Source organism: Oryx dammah, unplaced genomic scaffold (assembly GCF_014754425.2).
Source record: "Oryx dammah isolate SB20612 unplaced genomic scaffold, SCBI_Odam_1.1 HiC_scaffold_2, whole genome shotgun sequence".
Classification (NCBI taxonomy): domain Eukaryota; kingdom Metazoa; phylum Chordata; class Mammalia; order Artiodactyla; family Bovidae; genus Oryx; species Oryx dammah.
The window spans coordinates 183,057,902-183,082,473 of record NW_024070186.1 but is presented as its reverse complement, the minus strand read 5'-3'; the positions used below and the strand labels follow the sequence as shown (position 1 = coordinate 183,082,473).

The window sequence follows — 24,572 nt, the reverse complement described above, 5'->3', positions numbered from 1 at the left end:
GACTCCCCCTGCCTGGGAGATGGCTGTCCAAGGAGGCTGGGCCCCGCCATGGGCCAGACGGCAGGCGACCTTGGCTGGCGTGAGTTTGAGGCCAGGGTTGGGGGCAGAGGGGTGGGGGCTTGGCTGAGACTGGGCAGAGGAGGGGTGAACTTGACCACTGTGGATGGGGGCCAAAGGCTGAGGGGCTACAGTGTGGCCAAGACTAAGGAAAGAGGCTGAGCAAGTAACACACACACACACACACACACACACACACACACACACGGATATAGGACACAGCTGGCTGAAGGATGGGAATGAGATAGGAATAACTTGGGGAGAAGGGCTGAGGCAGAGGCTAGGGCTGGGCAGAGGGTGGGGCAGGTTGGCTAGCATGAATGAGGGGACAGGAATAGAAGGGAGGAAATTTGGTGAGAGCTGGGCTGAGAATAGGAAGACTTGACTGGCAGGGGAAAGACTTGAATGGGGAAAACTGGGCAGGCAGTTTGACCAGGATCAGGGCCAGGCAGATAAACTAAGCATTTATTTGGGATGAATGAGCCCCTGCTCAGTCAGCTTGGCTGAGAACTGGGGCTGGCTAGAGGAAGGACAGAAGGAGCAGGGGACTGGGGCCAAGGAGTCAGCAGCCTTACTGGGTCAAGGGTGTGGAGTTTGAAGCTTGGAAGGTGGCTTAAGCTACAGTGGGTGATAAGGACTCAGAGGTGGAACCAGAGCTATAGGCAGAGGAGCCAATGGCAGGGTCAGGGTGGGACCAAGGGCTGGAAGATGGGGACAGAACCCTCAAAGACCAGGTCCAAACCCCCAGGATTGGCTGCAGAGGGGAAGGAGAAGCCAAGGGAAGGGTCTGGGGGCTCCGGAGTCCAAGCAAAAAACAGGGGGTCAGCAGGAAATGGCACAGCTCACTTCTGGGTGGGCAATATATGGAACTAGAAAGGACCTCACTCTGTCTTAAGTCTCCAGGGTGTCAGAGTGGCCCCCAAGCCATGGAGCCTGAATGCTGGAGATTAGAGACAAGACCCACCATCTCTGGAAGTCCATGGGGGTAGCGGAAGCACCCAGAAGTTCCCCTTAGTCTTTACTGAGAGGACATTTCAAGGAGCAGAGCTCAGGGTTTGGAGATAGAGAACAGATAGGAAAGAGGCAGGGAGAGAAGAGGGAGTCAAGAATAGACTTCGACTTAGTAAGCAGTTTTGGTTTGGGTTTCGAATAGAGTTGTGCAACTGCCTAGGGATTGCTAGATTTCCTTTCCCTGACGAAGAAACTGCCCTCTTCCCAGAGCTCCAGCCCCACTACCCCTCTTCCTTCTTTCCAGGAAATGCAGGGTGGGAGGCACTTGCAAAGATCAGCCCATCTGATCCTCCATTTTACAGATGGGAGCCCAAGGCATAGAGATCAGAGGTGGCTTGCCCAAGGGAAGAACCCAATTGAGAAACAGGGCTGCTGCCTCCCATTTCAGGCCCTCCTCCCTCTCCTGGGACCCCTGATTCTCCCACAGTGCAGAGTGATCTACCTGCCTTGGGGGAGGCTGGACCCATCTGTCCTTCTGACTCCTTGGAATAGAGCCTTCAGCATCACCAGCCCTCCCCTGGGGTTCTGGTTCAGGCCATCCAAGCCACCTGGCTAAGCCTGGGGAAATTACTGGCAGAATAGACTGTGCCCACTGTGGTGGAGGTGGTGGCCTTCCTCTGAGGTCTCTGGAGGAAGCACTCAGGCTCTGCATTTGGGCCAATCTGGATGCAGTCCTGGTCCACTCACCCTGTGGCAGGTCACCCTCCCTGAGCCTCACTTTCCCCATCCGCAAAATAGGGAGAATAATAGCACCCAGACTGCCTCACATCCTTGTGCAGTTTGTGCACTGAGGAAGACACTTGGCCAAGGGAGTTAGTGGCGATCCAGATGCAGCCCGAGATTTGCTTCAAAAGTGGGCACTCTGCGCCAGGCTGTGTGTACCCTGGGAAGGGACATTTTCCTTTCATTGTACAGAGATGCATGCATGCATGCATGTGTGCCAAGTCACTGCAGTTGTGTCCGACTCTGTGCGACGCTATGGGCTGCAGCCCATCAGGCTCCTCTGTCTGTGGGATTCTGCAGGCAAAAATACTGGAGTGGGTTGCCATGCCCTCCTCCAGGGGATCTTCCCAACCCAGGGAATGAATGCAAGTCTCTTATGTCTCCTGCATTGGCAGGCGGTTCTTTACCACTTGCGCCACATGGGAAGCCCACAAGAAATGCCATATGGTGTCTCAATAGCTCATTAGTGGTTTTGAGGGGTCAGTGGGATGACACATAATGCGTGCCTGTAGCACAGGCTCAGAAAAGGCATGGTCCCTTCCCTCCTTCGCCCAAGTTCTCCCCCAGCTTGCCCCTCATCTTGTCCACTCCCCTCCCTCATCTCTCCAGGGCTCAGCCTTTTGCTGCTCTTTTCCACTCCCCTCCCCCATCTCTCCAGGGCTCAGCCTTTTGCTGCTCTTCTTGCTTCTGGCTCGAGCTGGTGTCTGGGGATTCCCGAGGCCCCCAGGGAGGCCCCCCCTGAGCCTGCAGGAGTTGCAGAGGGAGTTCAAGGTCAGCCTGCATCTCGCCAAGAAGCTGCTCTCTGCGGTTCGGGTCCAGGCTCATCACTTTGTGAGTTTCCCTAATGCAGCTGGCTCTGGGGATGGGAAGATCCCTAACCCCCTTGGACCCCCACTTAGAGATCTTGTCCCATAGGCTGAATCTCACCTGCCAGGAGTGAACCTCGACCTCTTGCCCCTGGGAGAGCAGCTCCCCAACGTTTCCACGACCTTCCAGGCCTGGCGTGGCCTCTCTGTGAGTGGGGGACTGGCAGGGTGGGGCAGGCAAACTGGCAGTAAGGCTGGTCTGGGTCCATGGAGATAAAGCCCACTGAATTGAAGATGGGTCTGGGGATAAATTGAAGCAGAGCGTCTGGATGAGGCTGGATAAGTCATTGAGTATAAAGATGAGGCTGGAATAAAGAAATGGCATTAGGAAGAAGGTAAGAATGAAGCTGAGCAAGGACAGAGGCCGGGAGGGGAATAGAACGGGATTGGGGATAGAGATTAGTAGGGAGGAGGCATGCAGTTGGTATGAGGAGAATGCTGAGAGGTTAGGAACGGGAAGAGGTTGGAGATGAGTGAAAATGAAGTGGGGGACAGAGAAGGAGTGAGGATTGCTGGTGACGCTGGGACTGGAATGGGGGTGGGTAGAGCTGGAGATGGGATGGAGACACGATGACAGTGAGGCTGGACACATGGAATAAGATAAGAATGGGATGAGATGGGATAAGAATGGGAATATGGATGGGAAAGAAGGTGGAGACAGAATAAAAACAAGTGAGGAGATGGAGCTGGGATGGGATGGTAGAGAGGAAACAGAATGGGGCTGTGGGTAGAGGCTGACAGGAGGATGGAGATGCAGTTACGGGTTAGAGATGAGTTTGGGCATAAGATTGGAAATGAGGTTGGCAAAGAAGACAGGATAGAGATCAGAGACTGTGGAGATAGGAATGGTGATGAGTACAGGAAAGAAGTACGGATGGAGATGGGGTTAAGGATGAGAATAGACATGGAAGGACTTCCCTGGTGGTCCAGTGGTTACGACTCCATGCTTGCACTGCAGGGGGTGTAGGTTCACTCCCTGATTGGGGAACTAAGATCCCGCATGCATGGTGTGGCCAAAAAAAAAAAAAAAAGCTCTACCAAAAATAGATTTGGTGATGGAATGGATGGAGACTGGAGTTGTGTTGGGGATGGGAGAGAGATCAGACGGGTTGCAAGTGGATCCTTGGCCTGCAGGCCTTTCCTGATGCCTTCCCTCCCCTGCCACAGGACCCAGAACGACTCTGCTTCCTCTCCCTGACACTTCGTCCCTTCCATACCCTGTTGGGAGGGCTGGGGAGACAAGAGTTCTGGACCAGTTCGGAGAGGATGCAACTGCAGGCCACGAGGTTGGATCTCCGAGATTTGCAGCAGCATCTCCACTTCCAGGTAGAGTGTCCATCCACCCTCCTCCACCCCCAGAGACCAACACACAAAACTAAGGCTCACTGGCTCCTTTTTTTTTTGTACTTTTTTCTTTTATTTTTCATTGGCTGCCTTTTAAAACACTCCCCCTGCCCAGACATAGGGTGTCTGGAAGGAGATGCTGTGTATGTGTGTATGAGTGTGTATGTGTAGGTGCACGAGGCCCTGGCTCTGCCCCCTGAATCTCTGCCTTCTCTTGGGGTCTTGGTCTTAAATGAGAGAAGCCAGGACAGCACGTAGCATCAGCAGGTCCTGCAGCCAATTAGGTTCCCTTCTCTCTCTTCCTCTGACATCACCAGATTTTCTTGAACATTTCAAAGGGAAATAAGAATTTTATCCTTAATAAAATAATAGAAAAGGAAGACAGCATAAAAACTAACCAGATCACCTTTATGCCCATTTCTGATCCTAAGATGCCCCTTGAGTGAGGAGCTTCCAGTTCCCTGGTGGCCTAATGAGACCCCTACTAAGTCTCTCAGGACTCCAGACTTTCACTTCTGGGGACCAAGTTCAATCCCTGGTCTGGGAACATCCTTAAACCCTGAACCACAACCAAAAGAAAAAAAAGAGAGAGAGAGGAACTTCCAGAACCCCCAATCCCCAGGGTAATCCTGGGTGAGTGACAGCCTGCTCTGTGAGCACCATCTTGCCTTGTGACTTCCAATTTTTTTTTTTTTGAACCAAAAAAAGAATCAGGCAGTTCACATGAAACCATGACATCATGGAAGATGTGAAGTAGGGGTTGTCCAGGGAAATCTTAATCTTGTGGTCTCTGATGTCACTCTATACCATGGGGCACAGAAAGAGATAAGGTTTCACTTGGGGTCCCAGGTTGGCCATTCTCTGACCCCCTGGGCCTCTCCTTGCAGGTGCTGGCTGCAGGATTCAACCTTCCTGAAGAACATGAGAATGAGCAGGAAAAAGGACTGCTCCCAGGGGCTCTGGGCACCCCCTTGCAGTTATCTGCCCAGGTATCCTGGTCCCGGTTCCTCTACACTTACCGGTTGCTACACTCCTTGGAACTTGTTTTGTCTCGGACCGTGCGGGACTTGCTGCTGCTCTCCCGGGCCGGGAACTCAGTCCAGGCCTTGGGGTTCCCCACGCCCAGCTCCCAGCCCTGATGGAGTGACCTCTTAGCTGAACCCATTAGGACTTGAGGACTGGAGCCTGGGCCATGAGACAGCCTCCAGCTCATTTGCCTTAGACAAGGCATGAACGACCCCATCCCAAACCCTACCCAATAACTTAAGGCCCCTCTAGTCCTTGTCAGATATTTATTTCTTAGATATTTATTTATTGTTTAGAAAAATGAAGGTTTATTTATTGTTTGGGGGGCCGGCTAGTCATCCTCAGACTAGGCCACCATGCTGTCTAATAAAGCACTCCCACCCTCTCTCTGCCTTGGTTTCTTTCCAGAGAAGGGGTGCCTGACACCCCGAGGGGCCCTGGCGCAGAGGCTGCAGCTTTTGGCCACCCTGGACTCCTCTCTGCTCCTCCGTTTTGAGGGTTTCTGGCCCACCTTCTCCCACTCTGGTTTGTTCAGCTGGTGGTTGCTATAGTAACCAGCAGAGTTCCTGGACTCAGCTCCCATTCTGGAAGTTTCAGGCAACGGGCATGCTTTCCTTTGATTGCAAATGGAGCTCCACAGTCCCTCCTGACCTTTTCCTCCAAGCTGGCTTCAACCTCAGAGGTTTGCGTTCCTCCTCCACAGCGCCGAGGGCCTGGTCAGGGACAGGGTTGGGGAGAGCAAAGAGTGGGTGCCATCCAAGAGGGAAGGCTGTGGGGAGAACTGTCTCTGTCTTCACTCAGTCATCCGAGCAGCTGAGATAGATTTAGGAGGCAGGCAAGGCAGGCCCTCAGAGAGATGCAACCCCAGCAGGGCAGGGGTCCATCAGCCACACTGGAGAGGCAGACTCCTTAAGTTCACAGTTCTCACTGGCAACTGGTTCTGTCTGCTCCATGGTGACACACGCAGGCCCGGGGGTTTGAAAAGGACGTGTCCAAAGCGACAGGGGGAGTCAGGCTGAGCAGGGTTCAACCCAGCCGTCCCAGCAAGCCTTGCTTGGCGCTTGGCTCCTGGGGCCTTGAATCCCAGTCACTGGGGCTTTGGCTGGCCCAGCCGGGCTCGCAGTTCCTGCATCATGCCTGGGTGTGCCAGGCCAAACCTGCAGACGGAAGACAGGCCATGGGGAGCTGGCCTTCAGGTGCTGTCATCAGCCTCTTCCCCAGGCCGGCCGGGTCACCCCACCCTGTGCTCACCCCTGTCCCAAGGGACTTCTCCTGGCCAGCAGTGGAGTCCCTTCAGGCCTGGGGGGCGTTGGCTCCGGCGGCTGCTCTGGCTGGATTCTCTGCTCTGGGGCTGATGGCTCCTTTTCAGGTGGAGGGCTGGGAGACCCCTCGGGTGGCTCAGGGACCGGGGTCCGTCGGAAAGAGGGCCGGGAGCGGCGCTGCGAGGAGCTGCGGGACAGGAATACTCGGCTCCTCGAGACAGAGACGTCCAGGCGGGACCCGGGGAGCAGGGCCTATAGGGAAGAGGGGGCAGGGTACCACAGGGCCGGCTACAGCTTTGGGATTTTGCTCTGTCCCGCCCTGGACCCTGCCCGGAGCGCTCACCTCACCCCACTTGCTGTGAGCATCCTGTCCAGTGCTCCCGTCAGCCTCCCCTCGTGGTCCAGGCCCAGCCTCTGCAGGGTCCTCAATGGTCGACTGGTCCTTCTGGCCTTGGACGCCCTCCAGGCCTTCTGGATCAGTCTCCGCGGCCTCCGCTTTTTGGCCTCCAGTCACCCCAGCATCCTCCACGTCAAGGGGCCTTTGTGTTTCTCCCTCCTCAGGGTGCTGGTTCCCACGCTGCACCTCACCCCTCTGCCCCTGCTCCCTCACTCGCCACGCCCCAGCCTCTCCTTCCCACAGTGCCTGCCCTCCCAGGAGGTCCTCTGCCCTCAGCGCCTGCGAGCCCGAGGGAAAGTCATCCACCCCACAGATTCCTTCTGCCCCTGTTGAATCCCCTAGTCCCACCAGCTCTCCCTCTGGCTCACTCTCCAGGGCAGCCTCAGGAGCCTCTGCTTGGCTACCGCGGCCAGGCACCTCCTCCTCGCCTGAGCCCTCTAGGCCAAACTCCTGCCCCCTTCTCTTCTCTCCCTCTGCAGCCTCCACCAGCTCCTCACCTCTGTGAGCTTCCTCTCTCCCTTCCAAATCCCAGCCTCTCCCAAAGGCATCCCCAGCCTCTCTTTCAGGCCCTCCTTCCAAAGCTGCCTTATCCTCCACCATCTTGACAGCCAAAGTATTTGCCTCCGGGCCCTCGCTGCTCTGGGGGCTCACAGCCTCTGCCTCCAGCTTCCAGCCTCTCCCGGAGGCTCTGTCCTCCCGGCAGGGCCCAGCGGCCTCTACCTCCTCCTCCTGGGTTTCTCTGGTGTCCAACTCTCCCAGGAACTGGCTGGTCCCTGCTTCTGCCCCGAGCCTTCTGCCCTGCTCCTGGTTCTCTGCTCCCGGGGCCTCCCCCTCCTCTGCTCCATGCCAGGCTTCCTTCGTTTTCATCCACTCCCCACCTGCCTCTGGGATCGCTGGCCGTGCCAACTCTCGGCCTCCTGCAGCCTCCACCACCGACGCCTGGCCTCTTGTAGCCTCCTCCTCCCCCTCTTCAGCATCTCCTTTTTCCTCCTGGGCATCATCTCTCTCCACATCCTTTCTTCTGTTTTCGCAGGCTTCGGCCACAGAGCTGTTAGGCTTCACATGCCCCACGTGCCTGGGACATTCCTGCTGGCTCCTCCCTGTCTCCTCTCTGCCTGGGGCTAGAATGCTCCAGAGCTCTTCTTTACCCACTGGCCCTTCCTCAAGTTGCTCTGTTGTGGTCTGGGGGCCTCCCATTAGCTCAGGTTCTTGGCTTTCAGTGACCTTGTGCTCAAGGCCACCCCACTCCCCCTCCAATGCTTCATCCCCGGTCTGAGTCTCTTCCTCCCCACTCCCCACATTGAACTGCTGGGGCCTGCCCTCTGAGGTTGCCTCCAAGTCAGCATCCCCTTTAGCCTCATTGGCTACTTTGTCCTGAGGCAGCTCAGCCTCTGTGGCCGAGCAACTCTCCTTCTGCTCCTCAGCCTCCTCTGTTTGTACTACCTCCTTGAGACTGGCTTGACCAGCCTTGACCTCTGAGTCTTGCCTCCCCATGGCCTCTTCCTCAGCCCGATCTGCCTGGCCCTCAAAGCCCTCCCTTACCTCCTCCACTGACCTCAGACCTTCCTCAGCCTCCCTCCCTGCTGCCTGGCCTTTGGCTTCTTCTTCCACTCTCCCGGTTCCTAGGACCTGGGTCTGTTCAGGGAACAGGCTTGCTTCGGTCTCTCTATTCTCATCCACCTCCTCCTCCTGGTCTCTCTTAGAGGTCTCCTCTAGGGCCCAGACTCTCCCAGTACCCTCTGGGATCCTTTCTCCTGGAACTGCCCCATATTCTGTCTCCTCGACTTCTGGGAGGTCAGCCTCCTCCTTGCCCGAGGCTTCCCCATCCTCAGATTCTGTCCCTGGCTCCTGGGTCCCCTGTGCCCTTGTGCTTCGGCCACACCTGACCACTGCCACCCCTTCTTCCCTCCCAGCCCCTTTGGCCCCAGGGCCCTGGATCTCCGCTGCGGCTGCCTCACTTACGACCTGCTCTGACTCCTTGCCATCCCCTGCCACCTTGTGCCCATCAGCACCAGCCTTCCCCTCAGGCTCCTTGTGCCAGGCCCACTCTGACTCCACCCCTCCGGCCACCACTGGCTCTGCTGCCCTAACCTCTTCCTCCTCCCATTCCCGTGTTCTCAGTGTCTCCTCTCTCTTCACTTCCTGCTCATCATGCTCCTGGCTCTCCAGAGCTTGGCTCCTCCTATCTTGACTAGCCTCAGACCCTGCCTCAGACTTCTTTCTGGCCTCCAAGGGGATACCTGACTCCTGGCATCTGATGGCTTTGGCTGCCTCCCAGTCCTCAGTGTCCTGCCTCTCAGCTTGAGACCCACGGGAGCTGCCTTCTCCCCCACCCCAGGTCTGTTCTGTAGCTGAGCTTTCCTCCCAGCATCTTCCAGTCTCTCCAGGCTGTCTCAGCCCTCCATCCTCCTTGCTTTGACTGCCTCCAAGACCCTCCAGGGCCTTCTGGGCTTCCTCTTCCACCTTCCCCAGGGGCCTTCCTGCAGCCACCTCCCTCAGTTCCTCAGCTGCACATGCCTCCTTCCTCTCTATAGTGGGGACTTCATCTCCTATAAGGTAGGAAACAAAGGTGCTGAGAGACTCCTAGGGAAAAAGAGGGAGGGAGACAAAAGGCATTAAGGGGAGGCCCAGCCCTTTCCCTGGGGGCCCTGGACCAAAGGAATTCAGGATAAGAAAGAGGGGTTCTAGGATCTGGGGGAAGGAGGAGGACAGGATCTGCAGAAGGAGTAGGAAAGGGCCTAGATGAGAGGTCTGTGGATGTGTTTGTGGGGGTTGGGGGATTGAAATCCAGAGAAGATTGGGCTAACAAGCTGCGTGATCCTGGGGAAGGAATCTGGGTTTGAGGAGAGACTCAAAGGGAGAAAAGAAGGTGAGGACTTAAAGAGCAGGGTGAAAGTCTCCAGCATCTCTGTGCCCCTCTCACCAGTGCCCCCCTCAAGGCCTGATGCAGCCCAGGGAGATGTAGCCGGAGGAAATCCATCCTGTCTGTCTCCGTCTGTGTGTCCAGAAAACTGATAATGACTGTCCCCACCCACCGAACCAGCCTTCCCCACTACCCAAGACACTTCCTCTTCCCCTGTCTCTTCCTGATGTATCCCCACCCCAAGCCCTGCCCACAGCTGCTTCCAGCGCAGGTTGGGAAATAGGTATCTATCACATAAGAGACTTGGATGTGCATTCAGAACTAGAGGGTAAGGGAGGAAGACCAAAAGGAAAAAGTGGGAGCGGAGACCTCAGAATTGGGGTCTGCTGAGGCAGTATGGGGCAACTGCAGCTCAAGTGACTCAGGTCTTGTATTTACACCTCGGCCATTTCCGTCTCCCCTCAAAGCCACAGCCTCTCTGTGAGAGGAAGCTGGGGTTTGTGGTTCCTGTTTTGCCTGGAGACAAGGAGTAGGAGTGAGCAGGGGGCTGGTAAGAGCTCTGGTTTCTCATTTCAGGGTCATTAATGCTTCCCCAAGAGGAAGAAAGAGCTGGATTGGTGGCTCCAATGCCCATTTGCTCATCTGTAGTCATTCTTGCAAAACGAAACTTGGCTACACTTTGTATTGTGGTTATTCACGTCTACCTCCCACCTCCCTTTGAGTTCCTTGAAGGAGGAGGCCATGTATGACATGTTGCTGAATTTCTAGAGCCCAGTATGGGTAGTAGGATCCTGTTTTTCATTGGTAGAGTGATCTGGGAAGCATACCAAAGGGGGTACCTTTCTAACAGCAAGTCTGAGGGCCTGGTGGGGAGGAAGAGCTGGGAGAGGTGGGCACTGACTGTTGGAAGCCCACAAGAGAGATTAGCAGGGGAAGGACGTGATGAAGAAAACACAGGATGCTGCTTTACCACCTAGAGGAAGGTAAGAGAATAATTACTCCTTATTTGGGACTACGTGAAATGACTTTAATCTACACCTCTTCCTCTATCCCCTCCCGGAGCCTCACTTTCCAAATTTTCAATGAGAGGAACTAGATGAGATCACACTCAGAATCTCCAGCCTTAGAATCATTTGGTCTAAGCACCCTTAATGCAGGCAGGAATCTGCAGCCAGCTCAGCCAGCAACCCTGTCCCTGGTGCTCTATTTCTTAATGCCGAGTTTCTAAAGTCACCTTTAGGTCTGATGTTGTACGATCATCAGTAACTTTCTTTTTTTGTTTTCTCATCTGCAAAACTAGGCTTGAACTACCTTGGTTCTAACATAAATTAAGAAAAGAGTTCTCTTAACTCTTGGATACTGCCAAGAGATAATTCATGACATCTTATTAGGTAGGTGCTATCTTTACTTACAGTTTCTAAAGCAATCTAAAGGCAACAGATAGGAATAAGAATGATGTGATGCGGCTGCCTTTGTTGTCAGCCAGAAACAGTCTTGGGTAGCTGTGTGGCCATATTTGTTTCTGGCAGTTGCAGGCCGTGAGAGAAGCTGAAGCCGTTGGTAGCCATGACTAGTGCTGGCACGACGTTCAAGGCCTTGGGCGCTGCTACCTAACATCATGGCTCTTCTTGCTTATCCTATCCACACCAGTTTTAAACCGGTGGTTCCAGGGTTCTCCCAGCCTCTATCTCTCCTACGCCCCGGAGTTGAGAAGGTCTAAAACGAAGGCAGAGAGAAGACCCGGAAGTGGTGAGGACCTTGAAGCACGTGATGAGGGACCCACCGGTGCTGTCACGTGACTGTCTGTTTAAGGGTGCGGGTGCGAAATGTTCAGCTTCTCTTAAAGGTACAGGCTGCAGGGCCCCCTGCTTTGGAGAGGACGGGGGCAGAGTCCGACAACGGGGCGTGGTAGGGCGTGCGAGGGCGGGAGATGGAGCCTCGGGTAGGGTCGTGGCTCGCCGGGCGTGAATGCAGCGGAGGACTTGGAGCTGGGACGGCAATGGGGCGTTGATCCCTCTTACCTGTCTCAGACCCTCATCCGTCCCATTGGAGCCAACTTTACCAGAACTTGATGCCATGGGAGACTGTGCGGGCTCGCCGCGGCGCCTTTCGGATTCCGAGGGTGAGTATAGCCGCCGACCCTCACGGGATTGACTTCCTCTGTCCTCGCGACGTACCTGACAGGCTCGGGCGCTGGTCGGCCCCGGGAGAATATCCGTGGGACCATCGTGCACCTGAGACTGGGGTGGGGGTCATGCCCTCTTTTTCTCCCCCTTTCAGGGGAGGAGACAGACCCGGCACCTCGGCCTCCGCTGCAAGACAGTCAGGGCGCCCATTGGAAGAACGCGGTGGGCTTCTGGTGAGTGGCCTGAATAAGTAAAAAGCGGGTGGGAAGAGTTGAGTTTCAGAAAAGGAGCTGAATTCACAAAATATTTTTGTTGTTTGTTGTTTTGGTCGCTAAATCGAGATTCTTTTGCAACCCAGTGAATTGTAACCTGCCAGGCAGGCTCCTTTGCCAGCAGGATTTTCCAGCAAGAATGCTGGAGTGATTTGCCATTTGCTTTTCCAGGGGATCTTTCCCCCCGAGGGATGGAACCTACATTTCCTGCCTTGGAAGGCAGATTCTTTACCACTGAGCCACCAGGGAAGTTTTTTTTTTTGCCCTGAGGTCCACTGTAAATTTTCCACATTTCACTCATTCACTTTCACCTTTTGGTCAGTTCCACATATCACCTGGAGGGTTATTTTCTTCTTGTTTTTACTGCAATGAACTCAGCGTTTAACTTTGTAAATACTTGTATTTTTAAAAAGAAAACTGTAAGTCACTATTCTGAATGGAAAGCCAGTATTTTCTTAATGCATTTTTGAATAAATGCATCACTAACTTTAAAAAGTCATCTGTTTACCTCCTGAAATCATTCAAACACTGAGGCTTGGGAAATAATTTTAGCACTAATTTAAACATCAAGGGGGCTTCCCTGGTGGCTCAGCAGTACAGAATCCACCTGCCAAGCAGGAGAACCAGGTTCGATCCCTGGGTCGGGAAGATCCCCTGGAGAAGGAAATGGCAACCCACCCCAGTATCCTTACCTGGAAAATCCCATGGACAGAGGAGCCAAGCACGCTACAGTCCATGGCGACTCAAAGAGTCGGACATGACTTGGTGATGTTTACAACAACAGCAACAAACATCAAGGACTTGGGTAGCAGATTGGGTTGGAAGTGAGGCTTCTCTCTCTGAGCCTCAGTTTCTCAGCAGTAAAATGGGAGGAACAGCAGTACCACTTTGTAGGCTTGTGAAAAGGACACATGAAATTCTATTGCTATGCCCTATTCCCTACCCATCACTGACAGCAGTTGTGGGAGATGAGAGTAAGTGAACAAGATCCTTCATAGATCATAAAGGGTATTATCTTGTTTTGATCTCTACATCACTCTGTGAGATAGTCAGCAGGGAAATTTGTATCCCCGTTTTACACATGACTTGACTCAGGCCGCTCAAGTGGAAGTGGCAGACTTGGGACCTGAACATAGTCCTTTGGGTTTCAAGCCCCCAGGATCTTTCTACTGTACCACAGTTGGAGACAGTGGATCCGTGGATGAGAAATGCCCCAGGAACTGAGTCATGGTGGGAGCTTGGAGGAGAGAATCATCAAGGATGACTTCCTTTTCTTCCTGGGAGAGGTCTTGGAGATTAGATGTGAACCTAAATTTGTCATCCCGAGGCCTGTATTTTGAACCCTCCCGCTACATGGGGATGTGGTCTGAAGACAGAGGAAAAAGAAGGCATGGGAAAGTGGGAGGTGTGGTGCTGGGACGGTGGATAGATTGTAGTCCTAAATAGAATTTATGATCTATTCTCTTGTCACTTGTATCTCAATAAAACTGGGGGTGGGGGGAATCTGTCCTGCTCACTCCAGGCTCTTGGGCCTCTGCAACAACTTCTCTTATGTGGTGATGCTCAGCGCCGCCCACGACATCCTTAGTCACCAGAGAACAGCTGGGAATCAGAGCCATGTAAGTGACCCTCTCTACCACCACCACCAGTCGCTGTGGGAAGAGGAGGGACTCACTTTGGGCAGAGACCCACTTGAAACACTCGTGGAATGGGGTGACTAAGGGGTGGGGCAAGATGGCTGAAGTTTCCAGACCTCAGAGCAGTAAGGGCCTTTAAGAATCAGTTGGTATGGGCTTCCCTGGTGGCTCTGTGGTAAAGAATCTGCCTGCCAGTGCAGGAGACAAGGGTTCAATCCCTGATCTGAGAAGATCCCACATGCCGCAGAGCAAATAAGCCCATGAGCCACAGCTATTGAGCCTGTGCTCTGGAGCCCAGGAACCGCAACTATGGAGCCTGTGGGCTGCCACTCCTGAATCCTGAGTGCCCTAGAGCTCCTGCTCTGCAACAGAGGGGCTACCACAGTGAGAAGCCTGCCCACTGCAACTAGAGAGTAGCCCCCACTTGCCACAACTAGAGAAAAGACTGCAACAATGAAGACCCAGCACAGCCAAAAATGGATAAAATTTAAAGCTTTTTTTTAGAAAAGAATCAATTGGTTCTTGCAAACCAATTGCAAACTCAAATGTTGGCTGGATGGGACTATGGTCTAAAGCATGGTTTTTTAACCCCAGCATTATTGTTGACATTTGGGGCTGGATAATTCTTTGTTGGGTGACTTTCCTATGCATCATACGATGTTTAACAGCATCTCTGGTCTCTACCCACTGGACACTAATAGAATGTCCCTCACTCTCCAGTTGATGACAACCAAGAATGTCTCCAGACATGGCCAAATGTTCCCTGGAGGGTATAATCACCTTTGGTTGAGAACTTCTTGTCTATCATGAGCTGGAGGAGGCAGGCCTAGGAGGAGCAGCTACCACTTTGCAGGTCCAACAGGGAATTTTGTCCAAGAGCAAATTTTTCTGGAAACCTAGGTTTTTAAAATGAAAGTTCCCAAGTGTGTTACCCAAATAAAGTCTGTTTACAGGGCCCTCTTTGGCATGTCAACCATTAATTTGAGACTCCCGTGGAAACCCCCTCTCCATTGTGCCCATAGAAAAAGTGAGGTCTCAAGAGGCCAGGGCTGACCCAAGGACATCCTTCAAGTCAGAGCAGAGCTGGGAATGGAACCAGGCCTTGTTTATCTGCCCTCCTGCCTCCTTGGGTGAAAAACTTCTCTCTCATCAGGTGGACCCAGAGCCAACGCCCACCTCCCACAATAGCTCATCTCGATTTGACTGCAACCCTGTCTCCACAGCAGTGAGTACCCATCTGGTCCTCCCCTTCCCCTTCTTCTGGGTCCATAGATCCTACCCACTTAGAACCCAGCACCCATGATTCTAATCATTAAGGCTGCCATCTACTGAGCACTTCCTGTGTGCAGCAGGAATTAGCTTATTGAATCCATATAACAGTCCTGTGAGTTAGGCTTTATAATTATCTCCATTTTCTAAATAAACTGAAACTCAGATAATGTGAATACTGAATGCATAGCTCAGGAGTGGCAGAGCTGGGACTGGGATCCAGATCTGTGTGATATCAGAACCTGTTTGCAGCCCATCTAATCGGGTTTCTGTCTTTCCCTGGCCAGTGGGTTGGGAGGCTTGTCCCTGGGAAGGTCTGGGGTCTCATTCGATTCTCTGATCCCAGGCGGTGCTTCTGGCTGACATCCTTCCCACCCTCATCATCAAATTGCTGGCTCCTCTTGGCCTTCATCTGCTGCCCTACAGGTCTGGGTGTGGGTGGTGGGAGGAAAGGCAGGTGGGGTCTGTGAGTGGGGAGGCGGGGAGGGCTGGGGAGCTGACCATCCCCATCTCCCACCTCCCTTCAGCCCCCGGGTGCTCACCAGTGGGATCTGTGCTGCAGGAAGCTTCCTCCTAGTTGCCTTTTCTCATTCGGTGACGGTCAGCCTGTGTGGTGAGTGGGAGGTTTTATGTCAAGTGGGGGGTTCAAAGGATCCACAACAGACACGGTAGTCTCCCCAACTTCCCAGAGGAAAGAGATCATTTTTTATACCCCTCAGACACCTGCTAAAACTATCATGGTAGGAGATGGGAGATGAGGTCAATCTGGAGGGATAGGTAGGGGAGATGGGGGAAAATGGACAGATTAGGTGGAGATCAAGATGAGCAGTCACCAAGAGTTTGTGATGGAGGTGGAGGAGGCATCAAGGACAGGGAATTCCCTGGTGGTCCAGTGGTTAGGACTCGGCGCTTTCATTGCTGTGGCCCAGGTTGGAAAACTGGTTGGGGAACTAAGATCCTGCAAGCTGCGTGCCCATCCAAAACAAACAAAAAGAATGAGTTCTTGCTCTTGGTTTGATAGCTGGGTGGGTGGAGGGTGCCATTCCCTATGAGGGGACGTACAAGCAAGGGGCTTGGTTCTGCTTCACATCTGGAGCCCAGCCTATCCCAGGGAGCTGTTTTTATTTACTTGATTGTTGGCTACGTTGGGTCTTCCTTGCAGCGTGAGGGCTTTCTCTAGTTTGTGGCATGTGAGGTCTTCTCTAGTTGTGGCTCAGTGTTCTCTTGTTGCGGAGCGTGAAGTTAGTTGCCCGGCATCATGTGGGATGTTAGTTCCCTGACCAGGGATTGAACTCACATCCCCTACACTGGAAGGCGGAGTCTTAACCACTGGATCACCAGGGAAGTCCCAGGAGATCTCTTTTCAGCCCCTCCGTGCGGATGCAGAGGAGGCTGCGGTCACACCTGCTTAGGGGATCGGGGCTGTCGGGGCAAAAAAAGGCTGCCTGTGGCCACGGCCATGCCTGCTCCCCCCCAGGTGTGGTCCTGGCTAGCATCTCTTCAGGTCTGGGGGAAGTCACCTTCCTCTCGCTCACTGCCTTCTACCCCAGGTAAGCAGGCAGAGCAGGGAGTGGGGGGCGAGGGTCCCGCTGCTGGCTTTGGTCCTGCCTAGTGCTACTGTGTTCTCCTTCTCAGGGCCGTGATCTCCTGCTGGTCCTCAGGTACTGGGGGAGCAGGGCTGCTAGGGGCACTGTCGTACCTGGGCCTCACCCAGGCTGGCCTCTCTCCCCAGCACACCCTGCTGTCCATGCTGGGCATCCCCGCCCTGCTGCTGGCCAGGTAAGCACCCTGGGCTGGGAGGAAGAGGGGATTCAAGGAGCGAGAACTTGACCATGATCCCGATCTTCAGATCCCTACACCAAGTGGGAGGATGTGGCTTCTCTGACAGGCCTGGGTTTGGATTCTAGAGCCTGCTCCTTGTTAGCTGTGTTACATGGGACAAGTTGCTTTATGTCTCTGACCCTCAGTTTTCCCATAGGTGGACTCTGTTCATTTTGTGTGTGTTTCCATGTGTGTTAGGAAAACATTTTCACTGGTCAATCAAACCTGTGATTTCATACAAGATTGCTTAGGACCAGGCCATGTAGGAAAAGGGAATCAATTGAAAGGGAAATACTAAGTAAAAAATACGATATACAGGAGGGATATGGACATGGCGAATATCATGAAGACAAAACATAAGTGACCGAACTTTGGGAAGTTCTGAAGTGCTCATCCAGAGTACAGGCTGAGCACATCATAAATGGAAGCTGGAGCGATTACTGGGACTTCCCTGGTGGCTCAGTGCTAAAGAATCCACCTGCCAATGCGGGAAACTTGGGTTCGATCCCTGGGTGGGGAAGATCCCCTGGAGAAGGAAATGGCAACCCACTCCAGTATCCTTGCCTGAGAAATCCCATGGACAGAGGAGCCTGGCGGGCTGCAGTCCATGGGGTCACAGAGTCTGAGACGACTTAGTGACTAAACAAGAGTGATTATTAGAAAAATAACAAGAAGGCAGAACTGACAGGCTTGTTGTGAGCCGAGAGTCAAAACAAGGGCCTGTGGACTAGAAACAACAAGTATATACATTTCAGCTCCAGAGGAAGAAGCATTTTTGCATAGTTGGAGGCTCTCTGGCCCAGTTTGAGGTGTCTTTGAGGAGAGGAGGAATGATGGGGGCTATCCTGGGAGGGGGCGGCCTTTACAGCCCAACAGAGGCTCTTCAATCTTCCTTCATTCTGTTCATTTCTAGCTATTTCTTGTTGCTCACATCTCCTGGGCCACAGGATCCCAGAGGGGAAGAGGATTCAGACACAGCAGCTCGGCAGCCCCTGATCAACAATGAGGCCTCAGAGTTGAAGCCAGGTAGGAGACTCAGGAGCTCCTCAGAGCGGTGATCACTTTCTCTCTCTGGGTTTCAGTCTTTCTGTGGGCAATTTGGAGGGGACGTGGATGGGCATGTCAGTTATGATGAGAGCCAATCACATTCATCGGAGAAGGAAATGGCAGCCCACTCCAGTACTCTTGCCTGGAAATTCCCGTGGATGGAGGAGCCTGGTAGGCTGCAGTCCATGGGGTTGAGAAGAATCGGACACGACCGAGTGACTTCACTTTCACTTTTCACTTTCATGCATTGGAGAAGGAAATGGCAACCCACTCCAGTGTTCTTGCCTGGAGAATCCCAGGGACGAGCCTGGTGGGCTGCCGTCTGTGGGGTCACACAGAGTTGGACACGACTGAAGCGACTTAGCAGCAGCAGCAATCGAATTCATCTCTTCAAGAAACACTCATTTTTGGGGACTTCCTTGGCAGTCCAGTGGTTCAGACTCTGCGCTTCCAATGCAAGGGGCAGTGATTCAGTCCCTAGTCAGGGAACTAAGTTCCCATATGCCTTGCAGTACGGCCAAAAAAAGAAAAAATTTTATCCAATACTACGTATTGTATCATTTGTAAACAAATAACCAGGTCAGAAACTCATTTTCACATGTTGTTGATAAGTATTAGAAGAGCGTGACAGAGTGATGTGCTTGGAAATGACATGGTGGAAAGGAGATGGGTTCTACTTAGAGAAGGTGCTCATCGAAGGCTTTTTGAGGACATCTCATTGGGCTGAAATGTGAAAGACAAGGAGTCAGTTCTGTGTACATTGGGGTGAATAGGTTCCAGGCAGAGGGACCAGCAAGTGTTAAGGCCCTGTGGTGGGAATGAGCTTGGATGTTCAAAGAAACAGAAAGAGGGGCCCAGTGTGGCTGGGGGCAGGGCCCTGTATACCACCATCAAGCTGTAAGCTATACAAGGACCTCCCTGAAGGTCCAATGGTTAAGACTCTGCTTTCCAATGCAAGGGGCACAGGTTCAGTCCCTGGTCAGGGAATTAAGATCCCACATGCTGAATCATGTGGCAAAAAAAAAAAAAGGCTATACAGGAGTCATGAAAAAGTCTTTTATCTGGTTACTTTTTTTTTTTTAATCATGGTAATATCCATACCATGAAGTTTACCCATTTAACCATATTGAATTGTACAGTCCAGTGGCCTGTGTGCATTCACATTGTAGTATTGGCTGGTTGATTCCTGCACACCAGCACCCCTTTTTCTGAGTCAAGGTGCTGACCTCACCTGCCCTTCTCTCCCTGCTGCCCTGCAGGCTCTGGCTCACCCCTCTCCCTTCAGGAAAGGTGGACCGTGTTTAAGGTACAGACGATAGCTGTGGCGTGTCCCCCGCGGCCAGCGTTCATCACCCGCCTCCCGCTCATGTCTCCTGACTTTCCAGGGCCTGTTGCACTACATCGTCCCCTTGGTGCTGGTTTACTTTGCTGAGTATTTCATCAACCAGGGACTTGTGAGTGAGGGCTGCCAGGAGGGGGTGTGGGAACAATGATGGAGGTGGGGACCCACACGGCCTTGTCCATCTCCTCTGTCTGCTCTTTGCTGCAGTTTGAACTCCTCTTCTTCCGGAACACGTTCCTGACTCATGCTGAGCAGTACCGCTGGTGAGAAGAGTCGGGGTGTGTGGCAGGACCGGCGGGGGGCTGGGGGCACCCCTTGATGATGACTGGGGTTGGGAGGGGCTGCCCTGCCGAGGAGGCACCAGAGGGGCTTCCTCCTTCTCTGTGCCTCATCGAAGGTACCAGATGCTATACCAGGCCGGCGTCTTTGCCTCCCGCTCCTCCCTCCGCTGCTGTCCCATCCGCCACACATGGGTCCTGGCCTTGCTGCAGGTACGGAGCCCCTGGCCCTCACTTTCCTCCGCCCTTGGCTCCCAGCTTCCCCAGGTTCCATCATTTCCTTCCCTCAGCAGGGGTTATTGATCACATCCCATCATGTTTTAATCATGGGGAATGGAAGCCAGCAGGGGTCTGTGTAAGATGCATGGCCTCAGGTGCTCAGCAAGCCCCGGTGCAGATCCCAGCTTCTATACTTAGTAGCTGTGTGATTTAGGGCAGGTCTCTGAACTAATCTTGAACCTCAGTTTCCTCATCTGTAAACTGGGCATGGTTGTAAGAAATGGAAATGTGAAGCATGAAAGAATGAGATTATGTATCATGTCTTAATCAGTTAGGTGACTGTTTACCCAAGCCTCATGCAAAGAGACAGACTTTCAAAGAATGTTTCTAACAATCAGAAAACGTCCTGTTCTTTTATCCTGGGTGGTTAACTACATAGAACCAGTGACTTTGTGAGTAAAGCAGGTTATTTATCTCAAGACTGGTGAGCAAATTCATGGCAAAGGTCATGTAAGTGATTAAACTTTAAATGAGCCAAAACACCTTTCCGTACAACAATTTTAATGAAAGGAGTTCTACGTAACCAGCAATCATGTTTTGTTGTCATGTAATTAAAGCCACTGAAGGTAACTAATAAACCTTCAACTTTTTTTATAGAAGAAAACATGATTTTAACCATTCATATCTTTTTACTTGTTTCTAAATGTCTGAGTTCTTGGTCAAACAAAAATAAGTCCTTATTGTGTGCTCAGCCACTCAGTTGTGTCCAACTGTTTGCAATCCCGTGGACTGTAGCCTGCCAGTTTGCTCTGTCCAGGGGATTTTTTTTCCAGGCAAGAGTACTGGAGCGAGTTGCCATTTCCTTCTCCAGGGGATCTTTCAAAACCCAGTGATTAAATCCACATGTCCTGCTTGGCAGACGGATTCTTTACCACTGAGCCATCAGGGAAGCCCAAAACAAGTGGTTGGCAACCTCCAAATTATTTTAATATCCCTCTGGATCATGCTCTTGGGAACAGAAAGAAAGAAAGAAAGAAAGTGAAGTTGCTCAGTTGTGTCTGACTCTTTGAGACCCCACGGACTGTAGCCTGCCACACTCTTCCGTCCATGGAATTTTCCAGGCAAGGATACTGGAGTGGGTTGCCATTTCCTTCTCCAGGAGATCTTCCCTACCTAGGGATTGAACCTGGGTCTCTGCAGGCAGACTCTTTACTGTCTGAGCCACCAGGGAAGCCCAGAAGGGTATATGAAAAGGTGACCTTTAAAATAAATCTCACAAAAATCCATCTAGTCAAAGTTATGTTTTTTCCAGTAGTCATTTATGGATGTGAGAGTTGGACTATAAAGAAAAGTGAAAGTGAAGTCACTCAGTCGTGTCCGACTCTTTGCGACCCCATGGACTGTGGCCTATCAGGCTCCTCCGTCCATGGGATTTTCCAGGCAAGAGTGCTGTAGTGGATAGCTATTTCCTTCTCCAGGGGATCTTCCCAACCCAGGAATCGAACCTGGGTCTTCCGCATTGCAGGCAGACGCTTTACCGTCTGAGCCACCAGGGAAGCCCACTATAAAGAAAGCTGAGCGCTGAAGAACTGATGCTTTTGAACTGTGGTGTTGAAGACTCTTGAGAGTCCCTTGAACTGCAAGGAGATCCAACGAGTCCATCCTAGAGGAAATCAGTCCTGAATATTCATTGAAAGGACTGATGCTGAAGCTGAAACTCCAGTGCTTTGGCCACCTGATGCGAATAACTGATTCACCGGAAAAGACCCTGATGCTGGGAAAGATTGAAGGCTGGAGGAGAAGGAGAAGACAGAGGATGAGATGGTTGGATGGCATCACTGATGCGATGGACATGAGATTGAGTAGGCTCTGGGAGTTGGTGATGGACAGGGAAGCCTGGTGTGCTGCAGTCCATAGGGTTTCAAAGAGTTGGACACGACTGAGCTGCTGAACATAGAGGAAAGTCCTTTGCCCTTTTTAATAATTTTAACTCACTTCTGTGATAACAAGGTACAGCATTAGAATAGATTATACTTTAATGTTAAGTCAACTGCATGCAAATATCCTCTCAGTTTCTTCCTTATTTATTTAAACTACTGCCAGCCCAGGGCTTTGTACTTGCCAAGTTCCAAATTGTATCAGTTCTTAACTCAGGAATCTTTATTAGATGCCACTGAAATGGGTCACTTATGATTTTCGCTATAATTTTAAGCAAGGCCACTTCATAGAATTAGCGGCGTATAATTGTTTGATTCCATTACAGAAAGCATCTGGCCCTAATGAGCCAGGTGAATATGTCTATAGTATTTCTAGGATGACCTTGGTATTACTAGGGTATGCTCTTTTAGATGCAGATCTCTGAGCCCACCTCTGGCTTCCTGAATTAGAACCTCTGAGGGCAAGGCCTGTGTAGGTAACAAGACCCACAGGTGATGGCATGGGGAAACCCAAATGAACTTTTTGGCCAAGCCAATACATTAAGCATGTGAACCACTGGGGTGGCCTACAGACTGGGGAGGCAAACTTATGTCCCACTGGGTCAGTAGGATGCCTTGAAGGACTAGGACATGGAGGAAGGGACCTACACCCTTGGGTGGGGTCAGCAAGCCTTCCTAGAAGGCAAGGGAACACCTAGGCCCCGGTTTCTCAATCTCAGCTTTATTGGCATTTTGGGCCTGGATGGTTCTTTGTTGTTAGGCTGCCCTGGGAGCCGTAGGATGTTGAGCAGCATCCCTGGCCTCTGCCTACTCCATGCCCATAGCACCCTCCCTCCCCAGGTGTAACAACCAGGAACATCTCTGGATGTTGCCGCATGTCCCATAGGCGGCAGAGTTATGCCTAGTTGAGAGCCTCTGGTCTCACTTAGCATATGGTTGGTAAAATCGAGGGGCGGGGAGACCTCTCCACTCAGGGAGCCTTTGGGAGGAGGAATGAAATCATGGGAGTGAGAGTGGCCTTGATCCAAGCTGAGCCGTGAACAGTGGTGACTAGGAGAGCCCAAGTAGGGGACCGCAGGCTAGCATCCCAGACGGTGGGAGAGACACGGGCACAGGGAGGAGGGGAGGAGACCCCCAGGGTCCAGGCTGCTGGGAAGAGGTAGGGAGAAGACCTCCCCCAGATCCCAGGGTCCGGTAGGCCAGCTGGGTGTTGGAATTTGGTCCCCGCCTGTCAGCCCTCTCTTTTATCAGCATTCTCCCAGAACCAGGACCACTGGATAGGACAGCACCTCCCTTCTTGCCCTCCTCTGGTCCCCGGTTCACCCCTCCCCTCTCCCTGCACCCACAGTGCCTCAACCTGGCATTCCTGCTGGTGGACGTGTGGCTGAGTTTCCTGCCGAGCATCTACGTCGTCTTCCTGATCATTGTGTTTGAGGGGCTCCTAGGGGGTGCAGCCTATGTGAACACCTTTCACAACATTGCCTTGGAGGTCAGCACCAGCTGGGCGAGGGCTGTGGGTGGGCGGCCTCTCTGGGAAAAGTCCCAAGCGGGGGTGTTGAGGACTGAAGCCTCACCTTTGCTCCCCACCCTCCCCAGACCAGCGATGAGCACCGGGAATTTGCCATGGCAACTGCCTGTATCTCCGACACCTTGGGGATCTCACTTTCAGGGCTCCTGGCCCTGCCTCTGCATGACTTCCTCTGCCAACTCTCCTGACATTCTGACTCCTCGGGACATAGGACACGCTGACCTGGGACTCTACTGATAGGTGGGCAGGTTGGACTGACCCCATGCCTACCCAGATCCCATCTATGAGATCTATCCCCTGCCTTCCCTACATGGCTGGGGTATAGAAAAGTGTTGAGTCCCTGTTCCCCTTGGATGGAGGGGCAGCAATTTTTCTACCATTACCAAGCTGGTTTTGGGGAATTTCTTGCCATTAGGCCCTTGGAATAAATGCCTATTTTATCAATTGACTCTTGTGCCATTTTTCTCTCTGAAAACATTTCCTGGGACTTCCGTGGTAGTCCAGTGGTTAAGACTTCACCTTCCAATGCAAGGGTTAGGAGTTCAATCCCTGGTCAGGGAGGTAAGATCCCACAAGCCTCTTGGGCAAAAAACTAAAACATAAAACAGAAGCAATATTGTAACAAATTCAATAAAGTCTTTAAAAAACAAAAACATTTTCTTCTGTTTATAAAAATAGTAAGTTCACTATGGAATATATAAGTAGAGTGTAAAGGAAGTACTTTAGCAAATTGTCTAGTCTTTGAGGCTTTGTTTGTTAATTCCTTTATTCATTTACTCATTCATTCACTGTGTGGGACAATCTATATACCTTTTTTTTCTGCCAACATGTAAGTTTCCAAACCTGCAGAGGCTGAAAGAACTTACACAATAAGTACTATTGTGTGCACCACCTGGCTTCTACAATGGATGTTTTGCTGTTTGCTTTGTCATGTAGCCAACCTTCCATGCACATCTAACCTTTCCTTAGTTCAACTTATTTTTGTGATGTATTTCAAAGAGGGTGACTACAAACCACCTCCCACTAAATGCTTCAACAGGCACAGTTTTACCTAAAATCCAGTCTTGTTTACAGTCCTTTTTCAAGGTATTATTTATATACAGTAAAATGCACAAATCTGTTACATATTTTCAAAGTAACTGAGGTTGACTTTGAGTATTTCCCACCCTTCATTATTACTGTCTCTACCATATTTGCTATACCTGGGCATAACAATATTAAGATTTTTCATTGAAGCAATTAACTTTTAATAGAATTTGGTTATTTTAAAGGGAAACAATGTTACTATTAAAATCATGAGTTTGGAATGCTAGTTATATATTTTTTTTTCAAGAACGTGTTAAAATATATAGCTATTGGAATGTAAAATGAACATTCAGGTACCCTCTGAGACTACCCCATCTCTATCAGTGATATTTTTGGCCCACATTCAGGGAAAATGAGGACTTGGTGGTTGACAGCATGGGCTTTGGAGGTGGAGAAACCTGGTTTCTATCTGCTATCCAGTAGTTCTAAAATCTTAATGCAAATCTCTTCATTTCTCTGAA

At 51.8% G+C, this 24,572-nt stretch overlaps 3 protein-coding genes and 1 non-coding gene across 7 annotated transcripts; 2 read left to right on the top strand and 2 right to left on the bottom strand.

The window, feature by feature from the left end:
• Positions 1-48: 48 nt before the first annotated feature.
• IL27 (interleukin 27) lies at positions 49-5,412 on the top strand. The gene is made up of 5 exons (XM_040266647.1): positions 49-79; positions 2,450-2,622; positions 2,707-2,805; positions 3,825-3,983; positions 4,889-5,412. Exons 1-5 carry the CDS (start codon positions 49-51, stop codon positions 5,138-5,140), a joined length of 714 nt encoding a protein of 237 aa, XP_040122581.1. The 3' UTR covers positions 5,141-5,412.
• APOBR (apolipoprotein B receptor) lies at positions 5,293-9,741 on the bottom strand. Its single transcript, XM_040258538.1, has 4 exons — positions 9,610-9,741; positions 6,633-9,269; positions 6,279-6,541; positions 5,293-6,184 (listed from the first exon to the last, which is right to left on the bottom strand). The coding sequence occupies exons 1-4, from the start codon at positions 9,664-9,666 to the stop codon at positions 6,115-6,117; spliced, it is 3,027 nt and encodes a 1,008-aa protein (XP_040114472.1). The 5' UTR covers positions 9,667-9,741; the 3' UTR covers positions 5,293-6,114.
• On the top strand, positions 9,741-23,473 carry CLN3 (CLN3 lysosomal/endosomal transmembrane protein, battenin). Of its 4 annotated transcripts, none has more exons than XM_040259069.1 (17): positions 9,741-10,532; positions 11,200-11,298; positions 11,580-11,671; positions 11,830-11,908; positions 13,470-13,566; positions 14,738-14,809; positions 15,200-15,279; positions 15,381-15,466; positions 16,331-16,403; positions 16,489-16,632; positions 17,588-17,700; positions 18,981-19,027; positions 19,107-19,175; positions 19,271-19,326; positions 19,461-19,554; positions 22,846-22,986; positions 23,094-23,473. In XM_040259069.1, exons 3-17 carry the CDS (start codon positions 11,626-11,628, stop codon positions 23,211-23,213), a joined length of 1,317 nt encoding a protein of 438 aa, XP_040115003.1. In that variant the 5' UTR covers positions 9,741-10,532; positions 11,200-11,298; positions 11,580-11,625; the 3' UTR covers positions 23,214-23,473. The 4 variants fall into 4 exon arrangements, with proteins under 4 accessions (XP_040115003.1, XP_040115011.1, XP_040114993.1 ...); XM_040259077.1 differs by having other exon boundaries at positions 11,079-11,298; XM_040259059.1 differs by lacking the exons at positions 9,741-10,532; positions 11,200-11,298 and adding an exon at positions 11,305-11,395.
• On the bottom strand, positions 21,045-21,116 carry TRNAC-GCA. The gene has a single exon. It is a non-coding gene; the product is annotated as a tRNA-Cys (tRNA).
• Positions 23,474-24,572: the final 1,099 nt, after the last annotated feature.

Coding starts and splice junctions, on each gene's coding strand:
- IL27 (XM_040266647.1), top strand. CDS start 49: ATGGGCCAGACGGCAGGCGACCTTGGCTGGC. Junction 2,623..2,706: donor GGGTCCAGGCTCATCACTTT/GTGAGTTTCCCT, acceptor CTTGTCCCATAG/GCTGAATCTCACCTGCCAGG. Junction 2,806..3,824: donor AGGCCTGGCGTGGCCTCTCT/GTGAGTGGGGGA, acceptor CCCCTGCCACAG/GACCCAGAACGACTCTGCTT.
- APOBR (XM_040258538.1), bottom strand. CDS start 9,666: ATGGATTTCCTCCGGCTACATCTCCCTGGGCTGCATCAGGCCTTGAGG. Junction 9,270..9,609: donor AGGCCTTGAGGGGGGCACTG/GTGAGAGGGGCA, acceptor CTTTTTCCCTAG/GAGTCTCTCAGCACCTTTGT. Junction 6,185..6,278: donor AGAAGTCCCTTGGGACAGGG/GTGAGCACAGGG, acceptor TTCCGTCTGCAG/GTTTGGCCTGGCACACCCAG.
- CLN3 (XM_040259052.1), top strand. CDS start 11,518: ATGCAGCGGAGGACTTGGAGCTGGGACGGCAATGGGGCGTTGATCCCT. Junction 11,909..13,469: donor AAGAACGCGGTGGGCTTCTG/GTGAGTGGCCTG, acceptor TGCTCACTCCAG/GCTCTTGGGCCTCTGCAACA. Junction 15,280..15,380: donor CTTCATCTGCTGCCCTACAG/GTCTGGGTGTGG, acceptor ACCTCCCTTCAG/CCCCCGGGTGCTCACCAGTG.